At 42.7% G+C, this 22,001-nt stretch overlaps 1 protein-coding gene across 2 annotated transcripts in view; it reads right to left on the bottom strand.

Annotated features, from left to right (window-relative positions):
- LOC124143746 (ankyrin repeat domain-containing protein 24-like) overlaps positions 1-22,001 on the bottom strand; it is a 98,260-nt gene that overhangs the window by 22,929 nt on the left and 53,330 nt on the right. For both annotated transcript variants that reach the window (XM_048401980.1, XM_048401987.1), the window contains exons 9-15: positions 16,508-16,612; positions 15,836-15,918; positions 15,411-15,506; positions 8,741-8,851; positions 2,502-2,621; positions 1,619-1,654; positions 1,281-1,442 (exon numbers count right to left, since the gene is read on the bottom strand). In XM_048401980.1, coding sequence (XP_048257937.1) covers positions 1,281-1,442; positions 1,619-1,654; positions 2,502-2,621; positions 8,741-8,851; positions 15,411-15,506; positions 15,836-15,918; positions 16,508-16,612 — 713 coding nt within the window. The remainder of the gene's footprint in view (positions 1-1,280; positions 1,443-1,618; positions 1,655-2,501; positions 2,622-8,740; positions 8,852-15,410; positions 15,507-15,835; positions 15,919-16,507; positions 16,613-22,001) is intronic.

Raw genomic sequence — 22,001 nt, 5'->3', positions numbered from 1 at the left:
AACATTTTGATTTAACAGTAAAACAAATATATTGAACAGATACGAGTTGAAAGGATACACACACACTGATAGGGAATGTATGTAAAGAGTGTCCATGAAGGGGTGAGCGAATGAGTCAATTACGTTTAATGCAATACTGTTGTAGAGTTGGAGAATGGGACTTACTCTGTTATCAACAACATTACAGCCATATCCCAGCTGCCTGCATGTACTTGAGTCTGATGAAAACACTTTATTTACAGTGTACTGCAGGCAGTGAGCCATGCTTCCAGTGACTGAATGTTGTTTTATGCAGCAAGATTCCCACAAAACCCGGCAACACAGCGATTGTAGCATAAACAAACATCCACCTCCAAGGGTATGACAAAACACAATCAATCTGGTCATACCTTGTATGCCCCCAATCCAAAATGGAGATTATTTCATACTCATGATCAGTCAATCTAGAAACATGATTAATTTGTTCTCTTAACACTGAATGTGTGATCTACCTGAGGTATTCTCTTTAATAACTGGGATGGTCGGGTGGCCTAGTGGTTAAAGCGTGGGTACAATGTGTGAAGCCCATTTCTGGTGTCCCCCACCGTCATATTGCTGGAATATTGCTAAAAGCAGCATAAAACCCAAACTCACTAACTCACTCTTTAATAACTTTGTAATATCTTTCCTCACCCCTCTGCTGGCATTATGGTCGGGCAAGGACTTGCTCTGTACAGATTCATGACCTACTCCTACTGTCGCATAGAGTATTGCAGAGTATCTCAGTGAACACTTGTGACTCTGCACACCCCTACTTGTATAGTTGTTCCTACAAATGGCTGCCACTCACCCCTCTGCTGGCATTATGGTCGGATAAGGTCTTGTTCTGCACAGATTCATGACCTACTCATACTGTCACACAGAGTATCTCAGTGAACACTTGTGACTCTCTACACCCCTACTTATATAGTTGTTCCTACAAATGGCTGCCACTCACCCCTCTGCTGGCATTATGGTCGGGCAAGGACTTGTTCTGTACAGATTCATGACCTACTCATACTGTCACACAGAGTATCTCAGTGAACACTTGTGACTCTCTACACCCCTACTTATATAGTTGTTCCTACAAATGGCTGCCACTCACCCCTCTGCTGGCATTATGGTCGGGCAAGGACTTGTTCTGTACAGATTCATGACCTACTCCTACTGTCGCACAGAGTATCGCAGAGTATCTCAGTGAACACTTGTGACTCTCTACATCCCTACTTATATAGTTGTTCCTACAAATGGCTGCCACTCACCCCTCTGCTGGCATTATGGTCGGACAAGGACTTGTTCTGTACAGACAGGGATTCATTTTCTTCAGACAGACTCCGGTTGTGTAGTGATAGGTTCTGGTTCAGGTCAACAAGTTCTTGGTTCTTCTCTTGTTCTTTGCGCAGAATATTTTTTAAGTTGTTCAGCTGAAAACACCAAAGTAGTCCACTAAAATTATGCATACAGAGTATAAATGAAGACCATAAAAAAAACATGACCAAGATTTCGTTTACAACTCACTTAGATCTGAATCTCAAATTAGGACAGATCAGCGTATGGTGAATATTTGAAAGTGTATGAAATAAACACCAAACAATCTCACCTCATCTTCAATTTCCTGGGGAATTTCCGTCTGCCCCTGTTAAATACAATTTCTGTATAAGTAAAGATAATAATGATCCTTCTTATATAGCGCTAATTTCCTTACTCGTGTATGGTAAAAGCACGACAGATAAACGTAAAACTATGAAAATAACGATGAAACTGACGCCATGAAAATTATGTGGAGACAGTGATTAGGAGTCAGAACAGATATGTTTAAGTTGACGTTTAAATGTTTGGAGGTAAAAGGCAGACTTCAGATCAACAGGCAAGAAAATCTTGCCTCAGCTGCGAAAAGGGCAAGCGAGTGGTCTCCAAAGGTTCCAGGCTTGAATTTGGAATAACATGATTGCATTCAGAAAGGGATCTCAGGGAATTTGCGTAAACAGCTGATGTAGACAAACAATAACAGATTCAGGGTGTAAGGACCATCAGTGCTATTTCAGCGACACCCTGGTCATTGGCGAGACAAAGCATCAGTAAGTGAGTTACTTTGGTTCATACCTCTTCCAGCAGGTGTTCTGCAATATCACAGCTTGTAAGCTTAATGTGGGAAGTTCAAGTCCAAATAGACGCAAGTCTTAGACATTCACCACGTTTGTGAAACATGGGAGAACTTGTGAGGTGCAGGTCAATCTCAACCAGACTTTCTCCGATTCTGAGCCAACAACTGAACCACACAACCCCATCTAACCCCATCTAACCCCTCTACAACACTGACAGGCATTGAAGAGGCTTACATATATGCTCAAATATTCCTATCACATATATTAGAGGACATGTGAAAATAAACAAATATATAAGTATTTTCTAATTGGATGAAATGGAGATTTGCCATATCTTTCAAACTTAGATTTAGCAGATGTTGATGCTGTGCTTGTTACCTGCTGTGAGATGGCAGCCATCTTGTGTTTGAGTGCGTCAATCTTGTCATACAGCTTCCTGTTCTCAACAGTCAGGTTGTGGTAGTCCTCATTCAGCTGCTCATGCTCTTCTTCCAATTCCTGAAAAGAAACGTTGACCTAAGTTAGTTGTGCAAGTGAAATTAATGATGCAACAGTGTTTCAAGCCAGCTTAATACTTGAGGAAATTCTATACAGACTTTATGGAATGGTGATACCAGATCAAGGTTCATGATCAGGGACAATCTTGGATTCGAACTGTGATCAACTGATCCTGGCATGACCAAGGGACACAACTCTTGACAGGTTGTTGCAGTGCCTTAGACCATTATTGCCCAACATGTACTTAAAGGTAGTGAGAGAAGCTATGAATGCACCAAGACCCTTCACCAAGGAATTGTTGGGATAAAGACCTACATTATGTACATACAGATTATTACAATAATTGTATACTGAAAGTATCAAGTTCTTCATGAAGTTATTTGCATGTTAGGTGAATCTGCTGTAAGCTATCAGTTGATACTTGAACACAGTATAGACTTTAAAAACTCCTACAATATCAAAGTGCCAAATATGCAAGATGTGGTTTTGATGTTTGTACTGGTGAAAATCAACTTAGAATAGCATGTAACATTTATCACAAGTACGGTTTTTTTTGGTTTTTTTTAATGCCACACTCAGCAATATTCCAGCTATATGAGGGCAGTTTGTAAATAATCAAGTCCTGACTAGAAAATCCAGCGATTCACATCATGACCATCTATCTACGCAATTGGGATGCGATGACATGCATCAACCAATGCAGCGAGCTTCACCACCCGATCCCATTAGTCGCCTCTTACGGCAAGCATGGGATGCTGAAGACCTATTCTACCCCATATCATATCGGGGCTACATGTATGTATAACATCTACACTAAAATACATATAGGTTAAACAATGTTGTACTAAAATCACATAGTGAGAGAGTGAGAATGGTTTTATACCGCTTTTCGCAATAGTCCAGCAATATCACAGCGGGTGACACCAGAAATGGGCTTCAAACATTGTACCCATGTCGGGAATTGAACCCGGGTCTTCAGCATGATGAACGAATGCTTTAGACACAAGGCTACCCAACCGCCCCTAAATCACATAGGCTAAGCTGGAATTAAGGGAGATACCAGTGTTGTACCATAAAGCGATCTTAGCAACACAACTATCATCAGGCAGTGTGGAACAATGAGTGAGTGAGTGAGTAAGGTTTTATGCCACTTTTAGCAATATATCACGGCAGGTTACACCAGAAAATTGGTTTTACACATTGTACCCATGTGGGGAATCGAACCTGGGTCTTCGTCTTGACGAGAAAACGCTTTAACCACTGGACTACCCCACCGCCCCTCAGTGTTGAACCAAGTCCTATCATCAACCTCCTGTCAGCCTGGCTATCATTTCCAACAACCATAACATTGCTGTAACATTGCTGTAACATTGCTGGGTATGGCATAAAACAATATTCACTCACCAAGGTTTTTAAGGTGCAATTTACATTCGAATGTGCAAAAACTCTTTAAATGCAGCACCATGTGCAAGTGAGAAAATTAACTAAATCAAACAAACAAACAAACAAGATGGTGTTGAAAAATGAGTTAAGTTGGACCCATTCATTCATTCATTTTCTAATAGGTATTATTTCACAGAATTTCACCCCCCCTCAAAGTCTTTAAATCATCCCATCACAAGCCAAATAATTCATTGTAGGCCTGACAATTCCTGTAGAAGGCCACTAGTCTAAATTATGAGAGTTTTTTTTCAATTTCTGTTTCACTTAAATATGTGTTTAAAATACCTCCTGATTCCATTAACATAGTAACGCTTACTTCTCTGTTACTGAACTCTGAAGTCTTCACAGACGTGCCATCATGTTACGTGTCCAATATGTACATTGGCAATAGTTTCACCCACTTGTATATGCAGGCAAAAAGCCACTCCTCTTTAACTTCTCTATTACAGTATTCTACATCTTCTAAGTGTACATTATTTATTTAATTATCAAGAACTTTTATCACATCCAAAATAAAAATAAACAATCTTATCAAAACAATATTTTCAAGCTGATAAAAGTACAGATCTTCCTGTCATCATTCTCCGCTGGAAATAAACATTCCATACAGGACTATCTTCAGGCTCTTTTCCGTGACAATTACATGAAAACTATATTCCATACACCTCACAGCATGATTTCCTGTGCAATATCCGGCAATGTAGCCTGACACTGTAATCTGCTTATAGATCATGTTCATTTGATTAGATTAATTAGCCCCCTGCTAATTAATGTTAAACTGTCCCTGAGGCCCGGCCTGCCTGCCAGGCTGCTTGATATATGTAAATATACATTCCGTACACCCTGCAACGACAAGTTCCTTCGACATCAGTGTATCTGTAACAGCGGGATTTATTGAAGTGAATCAACTGGAGATTCCCTCCTTCCACTGTGTTCATGTGGGGGCTATCATGTTTCAACCAGACTGAATTCTGGAAATTTACATTAATAAACAAATAAAATTGCTATAAAGAAATTGTTTAAGACTTTTCTTGATAAGGTCAGGCCATTTTAGTGTCATCACAACAATCCTCCATACAGAACAAAAAAATATCAATTGTCAAAAGGTCAATGTAAAATAAATGCTATAATAATTACTATATAATTTATAATTACTATTTTTATATTTCATAAATTAATGTACAGATGCAGAAAACAAGGACAAACATGATAAAGATATCAGTTTGATGTGTGGTAACATATAACTGATTAAAGAGTTTAAAAGCTGCTTTACGGGAAGTGTTAGTACTTTTGTAAACTTCACATGCAGCACAGAAAATAAATTAACACCATTGTCAAATACCGTAGAAAGGAAACCACAGCAATTTGATTTGAACTGTTTCACAAAATTATGAATGAACTGAGCCTCCAATTAAATCACGTTTGATAAAAAAATAATTCTTTGAAAATTCAAAACATAACATTGTTTCAAAGATAACTGACAATCACAAATGTTAGTATGACAAAGAGTGCAGGGAATCCTGGATCAAAGGTTCTCAAGCCCAAGGGTCAGATCATCAGTTAGGCTGTTGCTCTAGCAAAGAAAGGTACTCTGGGTAAGAACATAGGTTCCCAGCTGTCTATGATTGTCGTAATTATGGTAAGAGGCCATGAAATGGATCATGTGGTCAGACTCGGTGACTTGGTTGATTGTATGTAATCATATCCCAAATGCAAGGATAGATGTTCATAATAACACTGGAATGTTGGATCTAGACTTGTGTTTATACAGACTGCTGCCATATAGATAGAATATTGCAGAAGTTGACGTTAAACAACAACAAACAATACACAAACAAAATCTACCAAAAAGGCCACTTGTTCAAACAGTAATCACAGCTTCTCTCAATGTTTGGCCTGCTAAAGTTTTTACACTCCATTCAAGTGATTGTTTTGTCTGCTGTTTTACGTCAGCAATATTCCTGCAATGTGATGGCAGCGAAGAAATAATCGAGTCTGGTCCAGACAATCCACTGATTGATATGAGGCATGTCTCAAGGGCATGATGACATACAATCAACCAAGTCACCGAGTCTGACCACATGATCCATTTCATGGCCTCTTACCATAATTACGACAATCATAGACAGCTGGGAACCTATGGGGACGAGTCTGACCACCCAATCCATGTTGTCACCTCTAAGGACAAGTATAGGTTGTTGGGGACCTCTTCTTACACATTCAGAGTCACATATTTACTCAAAACCACCCACGGTGGTACAGGAGTGAAATATATAACTAACATTAGATAACTATACATAGAACAAATTAAGACACTGTATACACACATTGCTTGTTCAAATTAACATCAGAATGAAGGGTTTTAGAACTCATTCATGAGTATAGAGGTAAATTTACATACATTTTGCAAATGTTTAGTGGTGTTGTTGGAAACTAGTCTTGCCAATTTATGGGTATTGGGAACTCTATTCACTACATGATCATCATAAAAGTAACAGATATATACATAGAACACTTCATGTATCTCGTATGGACAATGTATGAATAAATCTTTATAATGTTCCACAACCAACATTAAACCCCAAACCATTCAAGCTTTGATCATGTCTCTTCCACTGGTAGACAAATATGCTCAACTTACCAATTAACACTTTTTACTGTTTACATATGTACCTTTGACGTATGAAAATCAGGTACAGACAGAGGATATAGGATTTGGAAGATATGCAATGTCTTGACCCTCAGACCAGGTAACTCTTGACCCCAGAGGAAGGGAGATAACTGTACAACATGGATGATACAAACTGGGACGTGGTACAAGGAACAAGAGGAATAAAACCACATACTGGTGGTTCAACTAACTTCATCCCCCATTATCCAGGCTATTTCTATCTCCCTTCTATTACAAAATCTTGGACCCTTTCGCTACCATAGCCTCGTTTTGAGCTCGATTTGAATTGCGCACCACTAAGTATTCCCACTTAACAAATTGTCATCAGCGAGAAAACTTCTGTTAGTAATAGGAAAGATGATCCAGGGTGATTAAAACAGAAGGGAGATATAGTACCCTGGACAATCGGGGATGCTAACACACAGAGGGTACAGTGCAGACTTACTACATAGACATTCTACTACCTCATTCTGAAAGCCAAGGACAGGTTCCATGCATGTTTATAAAGGCACAGTAGGCAACATAGTTCATTCATGAAACTGCTGAGGTGAACAAAATCAGTTCTGATCACATTATATTAAAAGAAAATATTTTTCACTGATAAACAGATTTTAACTGATCAATATTCTTTAAGAATTGATGACTTCAGGTCAGACAAATATATGTCATATTTTGTCAAAACAAATCTTGATTTTGAAATAGTAAAACGAATAAAACAAAAATATTGTTTCCTTCTAAAACATCCTTGTCTTTGTTGTTAAAAGTTTAATTGCAATGACTTCATTTGTTTAACGCAGCACTCAGCAATATTCCAGCTATGCGACTGGCTGACATGAGCATCGATCGACACAATTGTGACATAATGACCTGCATCAATCTCGTCAGTAAGCCTGACCACCCAATCCTGTTACTCGCCTCTTACAACAAGCATGGGTTGCCGTAGACCATTTCTAACCCGGATCATCACCAGGGTGCAATGGTTTCAAGCAAAATTAACCATAAATCAATGGTTAATCAATGACAAACTATTCTTCATTTTGACTCCTGGCATATTGACCAAAAACTCCATAAAACTGGGAAACAAATATGTCTGGCCACAAGAAGATGATGGACTGGAGCGGAGTGGGCGGAGAAGCAGCAATTGTTCTGTGTGTAAGCAGAAACATAATGCTCCAAGCAGGGGTGTTCTTGCTGTTGAGGCAGGGCCTGAGGACCTAGAAATGTTTGTAATAACCTTGGAGGAGTTTCTTTCTATTTCAGAACACTCAACTTGTTGCCTCTTTCCTGCAGCAGAGCAAAACGGGGGAACATGCGACCATCTACTTTGGCTTATGCAAGCTCAGTGTTTCACCAATATGTCATAAACATCAGATCTTCTACTCTGATTCAATAGCCTTCTGTGTCAAGATCTGAGGACACATCCATAGAAGGTCACGTCTGATGATTCCTGAGCAAACTTTGACTGCACAATTTACATGAAGGATTGTGTTCTTCAGCTAATCAGACATCAGCTTTCTTAAACAATCCGGCTTCATTTCTTTACCAAATCATTTAGGAAATTTCAATGTCGGCTAAATAAAACCCACACAAAACACAAATATACCCTTGATAGTACACTCTTTTTGGGTACAGATGCCATGGCACTCAGAAGTGATAAGGTATATATAATATCCACAACAATATAAAAGCACAGTTTTATTACTTTACATTCGGAACTTACTGATTTGTTTGTTTGATCAGAAATCACATAAGCTGTATACTTTGTTAACTTGTGCCAAGAATCTAGAAGCCTTGACATTGACTAATCAGAAAGATTGCCTGATGTGACCTCCTATGGAGGTGTCCCAGATCTTCACACACAGAGGTATCATGTCAGAGTAAAAGCTCTGACTTTAATAAGATTGGAGTTTCACCGTATTTGTACTGGGTTATGGTTGCATGCTTCCAAGGGCTACATGGAACTGCCAAATAATTGTTCCCACCAACATTGCCATGTTCAACTGACCTTGAAAGCCTGTAACGTCTTCTGATCAGCCATTGGTTTCCCGTCAGTCACTGAGTCTTGCTCGCCTGACAGGCGTCCTGCGTCCAACGATTGTGTCTTCCTCAATGGATCCTGAACATAAACAAGCAGATAACAATGAAGAACTACAAAGGTGTTTGAAAAAGTGCAAAAGCAGAAGCCCCATACCCACATTTTCCTGGATGGAGTTATTGTGAACATAATACATCCGATGACCTTGAGTTTGAACTTGACCTTCAATAACAGTTACAAGTATTTCGAAAACGTTCCAAAGGGATATCCCGAGTATAAACCAAATATGATGACCCTGGGTGTATTTCAGTGTTACTACAAAGATGTGGCACATTTGGAAACTGCATCAAAGAACAGTTTCAAAGTATGGGAAGATTGCTTATTGTACAGAATAGGGAAGGTAGGTTGAAATTGGTAGGTTTTGAACATGACTCTTTGAATAGTATTATATCATGCCATGTCTCTTTAATATGGGAAGAAAGCCTGAAGTGATACAGATCTAAAGACATTTACCTCTGTGGTGAATTCCTTGAGCAGGCATATGGTACTTAAATACCAAGAAATATCAGTGTGAATTTGGAATTTGAATACACATTCTGACCCAAGGGATGCAACTCGGCACAGAAAATTGTGACATCTTGGACCCCGAAATTAGCCACTCGTGACCCCACAGAATATGACATAATGAATAAGTGATGAGTGATCATATAGTGCCAAGTGGGAACTTCACACCAGAATAGTGACCCATGCTTGTCGTGAAGTGTCTCTGCAGGTTACAACGTATGACCTGGCTGATTGTGTGTTGCCCTCTCTGATGATGTGGCACATCGCTCTGCAGGTTACAACGTATGACCTGGCTGATTGTGTGTTGCCCTCTCTGATCATGTGGCACATCGCTCTGCAGGTTACAACGTATGACCTGGCTGATTGTGTGTTGCCCTCTCTGATGATGTGGCATATCACTCTGCAGGTTACAACGTATGACCTGGCTGATTGTGTATTGCCCTCTCTGATGATGTGGCATATCACTCTGCAGGTTACAACGTATGACCTGGCTGATTGTGTGTTGCCCTCTCTGATGATGTGGCATATGACTCTGCAGGTTACAACGTATGACCTGGCTGATTGTGTGTTGCCCTCTCTGATGATGTGGCACATCGCTCTGCAGGTTACAACGTATGACCTGGCTGATTGTGTGTTGCCCTCTCTGATGATGTGGCATATCACTCTGCAGGTTACAACGTATGACCTGGCTGATTGTGTGTTGCCCTCTCTGATGATGTGGCATATCACTCTGCAGGTTACAACGTATGACCTGGCTGATTGTGTGTTGCCCTCTCTGATGATGTGGCATATCACTCTGCAGGTTACAACGTATGACCTGGCTGATTGTGTGTTGCCCTCTCTGATGATGTGGCATATCACTCTGCAGGTTACAACGTATGACCTGGCTGATTGTGTGTTGCCCTCTCTGGTGATGTGGCATATCACTCTGCAGGTTACAACGTATGACCTGGCTGATTGTGTGTTGCCCTCTCTGATGATGTGGCATATCACTCTGCAGGTTACAACGTATGACCTGGCTGATTGTGTGTTGCCCTCTCTGATGATGTGGCATATCACTCTGCAGGTTACAACGTATGACCTGGCTGATTGTGTGTTGCCCTCTCTGGTGATGTGGCATATCACTCTGCAGGTTACAATGTATGACCTGGCTGATTGTGTGTTGCCCTCTCTGATGATGTGGCACATCGCTCTGCAGGTTACAATGTATGACCTTGCTGATTGTGTGTTGCCCTCTCTGATGATGTGGCATATCACTCTGCAGGTTACAATGTATGACCTTGCTGATTGTGTGTTGCCCTCTCTGGTGATGTGGCATATCACTCTGCAGGTTACAATGTATGACCTTGCTGATTGTGTGTTGCCCTCTCTGATGATGTGGCATATCACTCTGCAGGTTACAATGTATGACCTTGCTGATTGTGTGTTGCCCTCTCTGATGATGTGGCATATCACTCTGCAGGTTACAATGTATGACCTGGCTGATTGTGTGTTGCCCTCTCTGATGATGTGGCATATCACTCTGCAGGTTACAATGTATGACCTGGCTGATTGTGTTGCCCTCTCTGGTGATGTGGCACATCGCTCTGCAGGTTACAATGTATGACCTGGCTGATTGTGTGTTGCCCTCTCTGATGATGTGGCATATCACTCTGCAGGTTACAACGTATGACCTGGCTGATTGTGTTGCCCTCTCTGATGATGTGGCATATCACTCTGCAGGTTACAACGTATGACCTGGCTGATTGTGTGTGACCTGGCTGATTGTGTGTTGCCCTCTCTGATGATGTGGCATATCACTCTGCAGGTTACAACGTATGACCTGGCTGATTGTGTGTGACCTGGCTGATTGTGTGTTGCCCTCTCTGATGATGTGGCATATCACTCTGCAGGTTACAACGTATGACCTGGCTGATTGTGTGTGACCTGGCTGATTGTGTGTTGCCCTCTCTGGTGATGTGGCATATCACTCTGCAGGTTACAATGTATGACCTGGCTGATTGTGTGTGACCTGGCTGATTGTGTGTTGCCCTCTCTGATGATGTGGCATATCACTCTGCAGGTTACAATGTATGACCTTGCTGATTGTGTTGCCCTCTCTGATGATGTGGCACATCGCTCTGCAGGTTACAATGTATGACCTGGCTGATTGTGTGTGACCTGGCTGATTGTGTGTTGCCCTCTCTGATGATGTGGCTTATCGCTCTGCAGGTTACAACGTATGACCTGGCTGATTGTGTGTGACCTGGCTGATTGTGTGTTGCCCTCTCTGATGATGTGGCACACCGCTCTGCAGGTTACAACGTATGACCTGGCTGATTGTGTGTGACCTGTCTGATTGTGTGTTGCTCTCTCTGATGATGTGGCATATCACTCTGCAGGTTACAATGTATGACCTGGCTGATTGTGTGTTGCCCTCTCTGATGATGTGGCATATCACTCTGCAGGTTACAATGTATGACCTGGCTGATTGTGTTGCCCTCTCTGATGATGTGGCACATCGCTCTGCAGGTTACAACGTATGACCTGGCTGATTGTGTGTGACCTGGCTGATGATGTGGCATATCACTCTGCAGGTTACAATGTATGACCTGGCTGATTGTGTGTTGCCCTCTCTGATGATGTGGCATATCACTCTGCAGGTTACAACGTATGACCTGGCTGATTGTGTTGCCCTCTCTGATGATGTGGCACATCGCTCTGCAGGTTACAACGTATGACCTGGCTGATTGTGTGTGACCTGGCTGATGATGTGGCATATCACTCTGCAGGTTACAACGTATGACCTGGCTGATTGTGTGTTGCCCTCTCTGATGATGTGGCATATCACTCTGCAGGTTACAACGTATGACCTGGCTGATTGTGTGTTGCCCTCTCTGGTGATGTGGCATATCACTCTGCAGGTTACAATGTATGACCTGGCTGATTGTGTGTTGCCCTCTCTGATCATGTGGCACATCGCTCTGCAGGTTACAATGTATGACCTTGCTGATTGTGTGTTGCCCTCTCTGATGATGTGGCATATCACTCTGCAGGTTACAATGTATGACCTTGCTGATTGTGTGTTGCCCTCTCTGGTGATGTGGCATATCACTCTGCAGGTTACAATGTATGACCTTGCTGATTGTGTGTTGCCCTCTCTGATGATGTGGCATATCACTCTGCAGGTTACAATGTATGACCTTGCTGATTGTGTGTTGCCCTCTCTGATGATGTGGCATATCACTCTGCAGGTTACAATGTATGACCTGGCTGATTGTGTGTTGCCCTCTCTGATGATGTGGCATATCACTCTGCAGGTTACAATGTATGACCTGGCTGATTGTGTTGCCCTCTCTGGTGATGTGGCACATCGCTCTGCAGGTTACAATGTATGACCTGGCTGATTGTGTGTTGCCCTCTCTGATGATGTGGCATATCACTCTGCAGGTTACAACGTATGACCTGGCTGATTGTGTTGCCCTCTCTGATGATGTGGCACATCGCTCTGCAGGTTACAATGTATGACCTGGCTGATTGTGTGTGACCTGGCTGATTGTGTGTTGCCCTCTCTGATGATGTGGCTTATCGCTCTGCAGGTTACAACGTATGACCTGGCTGATTGTGTGTGACCTGGCTGATTGTGTGTTGCCCTCTCTGATGATGTGGCACACCGCTCTGCAGGTTACAACGTATGACCTGGCTGATTGTGTGTGACCTGTCTGATTGTGTGTTGCTCTCTCTGATGATGTGGCATATCACTCTGCAGGTTACAATGTATGACCTGGCTGATTGTGTGTTGCCCTCTCTGATCATGTGGCATATCACTCTGCAGGTTACAACGTATGACCTGGCTGATTGTGTGTTGCCCTCTCTGATGATGTGGCATATCACTCTGCAGGTTACAATGTATGACCTGGCTGATTGTGTTGCCCTCTCTGGTGATGTGGCACATCGCTCTGCAGGTTACAATGTATGACCTGGCTGATTGTGTGTTGCCCTCTCTGATGATGTGGCATATCACTCTGCAGGTTACAACGTATGACCTGGCTGATTGTGTTGCCCTCTCTGATGATGTGGCACATCGCTCTGCAGGTTACAATGTATGACCTGGCTGATTGTGTGTGACCTGGCTGATTGTGTGTTGCCCTCTCTGATGATGTGGCTTATCGCTCTGCAGGTTACAACGTATGACCTGGCTGATTGTGTGTGACCTGGCTGATTGTGTGTTGCCCTCTCTGATGATGTGGCACACCGCTCTGCAGGTTACAACGTATGACCTGGCTGATTGTGTGTGACCTGTCTGATTGTGTGTTGCTCTCTCTGATGATGTGGCATATCACTCTGCAGGTTACAATGTATGACCTTGCTGATTGTGTGTTGCCCTCTCTGATGATGTGGCATATCACTCTGCAGGTTACAACGTATGACCTGGCTGATTGTGTTGCCCTCTCTGATGATGTGGCACATCGCTCTGCAGGTTACAATGTATGACCTGGCTGATTGTGTGTGACCTGGCTGATTGTGTGTTGCCCTCTCTGATGATGTGGCTTATCGCTCTGCAGGTTACAACGTATGACCTGGCTGATTGTGTGTGACCTGGCTGATTGTGTGTTGCCCTCTCTGATGATGTGGCACACCGCTCTGCAGGTTACAACGTATGACCTGGCTGATTGTGTGTGACCTGTCTGATTGTGTGTTGCTCTCTCTGATGATGTGGCATATCACTCTGCAGGTTACAATGTATGACCTGGCTGATTGTGTGTTGCCCTCTCTGATCATGTGGCATATCACTCTGCAGGTAACAACGTATGACCTGGCTGATTGTGTGTTGCCCTCTCTGATGATGTGGCATATCACTCTGCAGGTTACAACGTATGACCTGGCTGATTGTGTGTTGCCCTCTCTGATGATGTGGCATATCACTCTGCAGGTTACAATGTATGACCTGGCTGATTGTGTTGCCCTCTCTGGTGATGTGGCACATCGCTCTGCAGGTTACAATGTATGACCTGGCTGATTGTGTGTTGCCCTCTCTGATGATGTGGCATATCACTCTGCAGGTTACAACGTATGACCTGGCTGATTGTGTTGCCCTCTCTGATGATGTGGCACATCGCTCTGCAGGTTACAATGTATGACCTGGCTGATTGTGTGTGACCTGGCTGATTGTGTGTTGCCCTCTCTGATGATGTGGCTTATCGCTCTGCAGGTTACAACGTATGACCTGGCTGATTGTGTTGCCCTCTCTGATGATGTGGCACATCGCTCTGCAGGTTACAATGTATGACCTGGCTGATTGTGTGTGACCTGGCTGATTGTGTGTTGCCCTCTCTGATGATGTGGCTTATCGCTCTGCAGGTTACAACGTATGACCTGGCTGATTGTGTGTGACCTGGCTGATTGTGTGTTGCCCTCTCTGATGATGTGGCACACCGCTCTGCAGGTTACAACGTATGACCTGGCTGATTGTGTGTGACCTGTCTGATTGTGTGTTGCTCTCTCTGATGATGTGGCATATCACTCTGCAGGTTACAATGTATGACCTGGCTGATTGTGTGTTGCCCTCTCTGATCATGTGGCATATCACTCTGCAGGTTACAACGTATGACCTGGCTGATTGTGTGTTGCCCTCTCTGATCATGTTGCATATCACTCTGCAGGTTACAATGTATGACCTTGCTGATTGTGTTGCCCTCTCTGATGATGTGGCACATCGCTCTGCAGGTTACAATGTATGACCTGGCTGATTGTGTTGCCCTCTCTGATGATGTGGCACATCGCTCTGCAGGTTACAACGTATGACCTGGCTGATTGTGTTGCCCTCTCTGGTGATGTGGCACATCGCTCTGCAGGTTACAAGGTATGACCTGGCTGATTGTGTGTGACCTGGCTGATTGTGTGTTGCCCTCTCTGATGATGTGGCACATCGCTCTGCAGGTTACAACGTATGACCTGGCTGATTGTGTTGCCCTCATTGATGATGTGGCATATCACCCATTCTTGTAACCACAGGGCTCACTGGTCCAGGCCTGATTACACTCAGGCCATCATGATACAGTTTTTATATTGCTGACTACACCCATTCACTCAATACCTTTATAGCTTCATCGTCTGTCTCGTAGTCTGTTTGAACTTCTCGGCGAGGGATGGCAGGGGACTCGCTGGCGTCAAACTCGCCTACAATGTCAACCTACAATACACAGAGGAAAACATCAATACAATGAAGAAACTTAATCAATCTCTCCCATATGTTCAGATCAGATTCAAGACAACCTTTCTTTTCTAATTTTCCTCATGATGCTACTCGCCTGTGATGGATATGACAGAAACACTCCATCTCCCTGTCTTGCCACAGCACATGTCCCTGAAGTCATTTAGTATAATGTGAATCATAAACTTCCTGATGTACAAGGTCTGATAAAAAGTCAGACCCACATGAGTCATCAGTTAACCCTATTGTCTTTAGAAACCCACAAGAGAAACTACCATGCCTAAGTGTGGAGAAACTAATGGATGTACCTGATGAGGAGCCACTGGTGCAGGCTCTGGTTCCGGAACAGGACTTGTTGAAGCACCGCCTGGTGGTTCATTAGGGGAGGTAACTGTAACATCATGACATATCTTACTCTATGTCTGCCTTAAACAATGGAACACAATACCTGTTCGTGGTCATGACAGTTTACAAGTCATGAACTTATGAATGGCATCTATTTTTATTATTACACCGAAAAAAGACATTTATGAGCATAGAAAAATATTGAGCAAATGTCAGTCAATAACAGAGTGAAAGAGTGATAGTTATGGCTTATAATACCCCTGACACCATTATTTCAGTCATATGATAATCTCAGTGGGTGAGTGAGTAAGTTGGGTTTTACGCCACTTTTAGCAATATTCCAGCAATATCGTGGTGGGGGCACCAGAAATGGGCTTCACACATTGTACCCACTTGGGGCATTGAACCCGGGTCTTTGGCGTGACGAGTGAATGTTTTACCCACAAGACTACCCCGCCGCCCCATATATAATCTGAGTGCATTCAGATTCAAACCCCCAGGTGAAGGGACACAACTTTGCACCATACATGTATCTGCATAGGAAAGCTGGGCATCACAGAAACAGTACACCTAATGGTAATTCTACTGTGCATCAAACACAAAAAATATAACGTCACCACTATTCCCTAACTCACCATTGTTTGCATGTACATCCCATGATGCTCGAGTTGGGGCACGGGCAAATACTTCTTTCAGGTCATTATGGCCACTGATGAGAGCATACGCTAATGCATTGTTGCCTGAAACACATTCACTGATCTTATAATACTGATTATCAACACTGTTGCCTGAAAGAAATTGAGTGAGTGAGTGAGTGAGTGAGTGAGTGAGTGAGTGAGTGAGTGAGTGAGTGAGTGAGTGAGTGAGTGAGTGAGTGAGTGAGTGAGTGAGTGGGTGGGTGGTGGGCGGGTGAGTGAATGAGTGAGTGTAACTCAACAGTCAGCAATATTCCTGCAAACAAGTCTGGACCAGGCACGACACTGTCTGAAAATTATCCATCCATCTGGGGCACAAGGACACAAAGCCACCAAGACGCTGAGTCAGATCATGTGCTCCAATGTAATATCCTCTACGTTTGTTGTTGATTACCCCACACTCAGCAACATCCTAGCTATGACAAGGCAACTGTAAATAATTACGTCTGGAACAGACAATCCAGTGATTGACATCATGAGCATTGATCTATGTAATTGGGACATGATGACATGCATCAACCACGTTAGCGAGTCTGGCCACTCGATCCCATTAGTAGCTTTGTACAACAAGCATGGGTTGCTGAAGGCAAATTATAACTCAGGCCCTCACAGGCAAGTTTCCTGTTATGACCATCTTGGGACCTATACAGGCTGCAAGGTCAAAACAAAAATACATCCTGTTTGTCAAAATGTGTCATGAATTTATGAAGGGAAAAATATCTCTCCACATCCACTGTGAAAACATCTTCCTAATCAAGGTTCACAGGATGAGAGTGAGTTGTGAAGATGTGAACCGTATTTCAGTAACATCCTGATGTGTCAGCTCAACGTGACAAAAGTGAAGCGGTCCCACAGGGTTACCACTTTGGTGAAAAACGACCTCCGTGGTCTAGTGGTAGAGCGTCCATCCAGAGAGCGGAAGGGTTCCCGGCTGCGTCAAACCAAAAGACGTTAAAAGATGGTACTTGTTGTTACCCTGTCTGGCACTCGGCATTAAGATGTAAAAACAAGGACCCGTCGACCGGTGTCTGAGAGGGGTATTCATGTTAAACTGTGGCACTTTCTCAGTTGGCTAGCACCATAAATTGGCATCAGTCCGAACTAGTACAAGCAGCCACACACACACATATGCAAGCATGTTGCTATATACAGTAAGTGCAATAATCATGGACGCGACGTTAAACCCAATTTCACCTCACCTCACTTTGGTGAAACCCTGAAGCTTGACAAACCCAGAATCAAGGCAAATCTGAGATTCAAACCCATGATCCAGCAAGCCTTGACCACTCATGATGAGTGTCCGTCTCACAGAAAGAGAAGCTAATACACTATGTGAAAAGATTCAATGGTAATGCACTGTGTCAAATGCAGGAAGATTACATCTCGACTTACAATAACACGCCACTAGGAATGTTATTTTACGAGAATGAGAATAATATTTTAAGCATTTTATTCCATCGTAGCTCACTTTAGGCCTTAAAGAAAAGCAACTTAATAACTCATTATTTAGACTGACACTAAGTCTGTGAAACGAAAATATTTATTAAAGTTGTTTTGGTTGTAATTGTCTTTTAATATGCAGGAGAAAGGAACGCAGAGTATCTATTCATTATCAGGCGCAGCAAAGCTATAATTTCTTGGAATCATCCTATTACCAATCATTAACCGGCCACTAAAAGTGAAACTGGAGAAATCTAGACTGTCAGAGGTACTGTAGACTGAGTAGGAGTTTCTGACTGATACGCTTGTTTCAGGGTGTGTATTGGAGACATCTCATTGTTCTAGCCATAATAACTTTCACGTGTCATTTTGCATCACAGTTTCGTCTCTAGAACGCATCACTGCTGTCCTGACTCACGTTTCTCCAGCCCAAGAGATCATAGAAGCTCCGAGTGAATAATGCATCACAATAGGCACACAGACAGAGGTTGGGGTGACATTGGACAAAAGCTGAATTTCAAAAGAAAACAACTTGACCTGCTTTGTTTTGAATCAGTCTGGATGTGTGAATGTGATTATCTTGAACAGTCTCCTGTCTGCACCAAAGGTTAGGAGGGCAAACACAGGCAACCATGGCTGCATTGTCTCACCACAATCATATCTTAAAGTCCCTTTCTTTCAGACTTTATCTTTTTAAAAAAATGACCACAATTGACCAGATACAACTGACAAAGGTTACTACATAAGTGCCTGTCAGATCTTGTATCTTTACTACAAGTTTAAACGAGTTGTAAGATAAATGGTATGTAACAGACTTGAGTGTAGTTATCTGATTCTTACACACCCTAACATCGCACCATTTTAGCATTGAAACAATGCATATTTTGTCTATTCTCATGATCGCAGTGGCGCATTCATACATAATACAACAGTCTTGAGTGATGTCTTCTGGCTTACTGATTACTAATCATACCTAGTGTGACCCTCCACAAAAAATGTGTGATTTATCAAGGCGATGATAATAATACATAAGGTGAGGTGAGGTGAAATGGGGTTTAACGTCGCATCCAAGATTATTGCACTTATATAGCGACGTGCATGTACGTGTGTGTGTTTGTGTGGCTGCTTGTACTAGTCCGGACTGATGCCGATTTATAGTGCTAGCTCACTGAGATACCATGCTGCAGTTTAACATGAATATCCCACTCAGACACAGTATACTGACTCCGAGCCGACCAGTCCTTGTTTTAGCCCCTTAATGCCGAGCACCAGACAGGGTAACAACAAGTACCATCTTTTAACGTCTTTTGGTATGACGCGGCCGGGAATCGAATCCCGGACCTTCCGATCTCCAGGCTGACGCTCTACCACTAGACCAAGGAGGCAGTCTAATACATAAGGTCGAAGAACATTTTTTAAACTCTCTAAAAACATAACGTTCGGATAACAGTGTCGATAATAACTTGTATTGATAACAGTGTTAGAAACTATCCCAAAACATTGCTACAATTGCACTAAAGAAGGTGATCATGCATACAGATTTGTCATTTGCAGTGTCTGTGGTCCAGCACAAGGTGCTCACCTTGCAGTGAGCAACGTAACTGTTTAATGCTGATAACCTTCCACATGCTTGGTGTTCAGGAATGTCTTGTTTACTGTCAGTTGGTGTGAGTGCGCATCAACCAGCAACATTTAGGTTGGTATGCACGAAGAGTACCACATGGGGTTTAGATGTTAGGTGGTCACATTTGTTAAATATACTACTCAAGAGAAGTGAAAGAGTACCCGATTTTTTGATACTATGGTTCATGCCATGCTATCGATCAGTCCATGGTTGAAAGCTTCATTAAACCCAACTCACTCACTCATTTACTGTCATGTCATGACAGATTGCCTAAAGCAATATGTTCTTTAACTTCTTTTGAGAAGTATATATTCTGCTATGAATTTCAGCTTTTTTTCACAGACTTGACATTTTGGCATACTGTATCCTAGTTCTTAGACCTACACCATGACTGTGGAATATATGTATTTTATGAAAACAAAACCTATCTATCTATCTATCTATCTATCTATCTATCTATTAAGGAAAGTCTAGTCAGCTCTAGCAAGCTCTATCCATATGTAATCAGCATCATGAAAATTATTTGTTTTAATTTTAGAGGCAAGAAATGTATAGTGTAATAAAAGATTTCAAAGACTATGTCAGTCTAGCTAGTTCTTCAAGTCTTATTGCTTTGACAAAGGAGAATGTTTTTGACATTTTATACAATAACAAAGCATCATCATCTGTTTAGATTGATGTTTTAGAGTGAGTGAGTAAGTCAGTGAGTGTAATGTTTAGCTGCAATCAGAAATATTCCAACTTTAGCTATAGCTGATACAAGAATCAAATCTGAAACCAGTAAAACCAGTGGTCAACTGCATGAGCAACTATCAACACCACCAGGGCCCCATTCCACAAAGCAGTCTTGCGGTAAGACTTTCCTAATTCCGATACTTTGACATAGACTTCCGATAATCGTGGCGCTAAGATCGCTTTGTGCCATGGGGCAAATTCAGCCAGGTCACTCATTGTGGCCACCTCATATATGTCAGTCGGCTCTGAACACATGCATGGTACTCAGGGACCTTTTCTCCACCAATCCCGAAGTAGGTTAAGCTTCAGAAACCATAACCAACTGACACATTAGACTTTTCACAAAACACATAACAGTCCTGGATAATATGGTAAATTAGCATTACTGAAATATGGATACTATCCTCATGGGCCCAACAACGAGAATCAAACAATGAAATAATCACCAAACTGTCTCCCTACAAATAATACCCCCTCAAACACTAGCCCACATTTTCCTGATCATTTCTCATTGTTGAAGCTAAATCAATTCATCCTCATCCCATCATTAACAAGAGTCATTTCCGTATGTAAATTCCCATTCCACCAGAAGTGGCCCCACCACTGACGCACAGTCCCCAGGATGGGAATTCATCACAAGCAGCTAATCCAACAAGACGACCAGCCTGTCAGTGTGCTGGTCTTGCTCACACAGACCACGATTATCAGGGGATTCCACGGAAGTCACACCATCGCATGTACTTTGGAGAGAGCGATTGTGGTAAATGCCAGTCACCAGTACGTCAGCTCTTATTACAGTTATCTGTAAATAATGATATCTAGGTCAAACAGTGGTGGATAGCATGAACACTGATCAAAGTACATCGAGTCACATGACCATGGGTCGGGGTAACTACAGTAGTACCTAGGTAACAGCATTACCGGACTCAGGTACCCGTCCAAGCCCTTCCTAGAGGTACTGGTGACCTATTCTGCCCTGGAATCCCCAAGGTGAAACAAGCATGAGGTACTGGTGACCTGTTCTGCCCTGGAATCCCCAAGGTGAAACAAGCAAGAGGTACTGGTGACCTGTTCTGCCCTGGAATCCCCAAGGTGAAACAAGCAAGAGGTACTGGTGACCTGTTCTGCCCTGGAATCCCCAAGGTGAAACAAGCAAGAGGTACTGGTGACCTGTTCTGCCCTGGAATCCCCAAGGTGAAACAAGCAAGAGGTACTGGTGACCTGTTCTGCCCTGGAATCCCCAAGGTGAAACAAGCAATAGGTACTGGTGACCTGTTCTGCCCTGAAATCCCCAAGGTGAAACAAGCAAGAGGTACTGGTGACCTGTTCTGCCCTGGAATCTCCAAGGTGAAACAAGCAAGAGGTACTGGTGACCTGTTCTGCCCTGGAATCCCCAAGGGTAGACAAGCAAGAGGTACTGGTGACCTGTTCTGCCCTGGAATCCCCAAGGGGAGACAAGCATGAGGTACTGTCGACCTAGAACTCAGAACTCGCTTTTCTTATGATGTATCAACAGAGTATGAATAGTAGAACTGATAACTTCTGAAATTTACCCTTAAATCATGTTATAATGACTCCAGCTTCTGAAAATGTGCTGGAAGTGCTGTATGCTGATCATGGATATATTGTGATACA

The sequence above is a fragment of the Haliotis rufescens genome, unplaced genomic scaffold (genome assembly GCF_023055435.1).
Source record: "Haliotis rufescens isolate VD_foot unplaced genomic scaffold, xgHalRufe1.0.p SCAF_1, whole genome shotgun sequence".
Lineage (NCBI taxonomy): Eukaryota > Metazoa > Mollusca > Gastropoda > Lepetellida > Haliotidae > Haliotis > Haliotis rufescens.
Note: the sequence above shows the minus strand (reverse complement) of the source record. Positions and strands in the feature narration are given on the sequence as shown.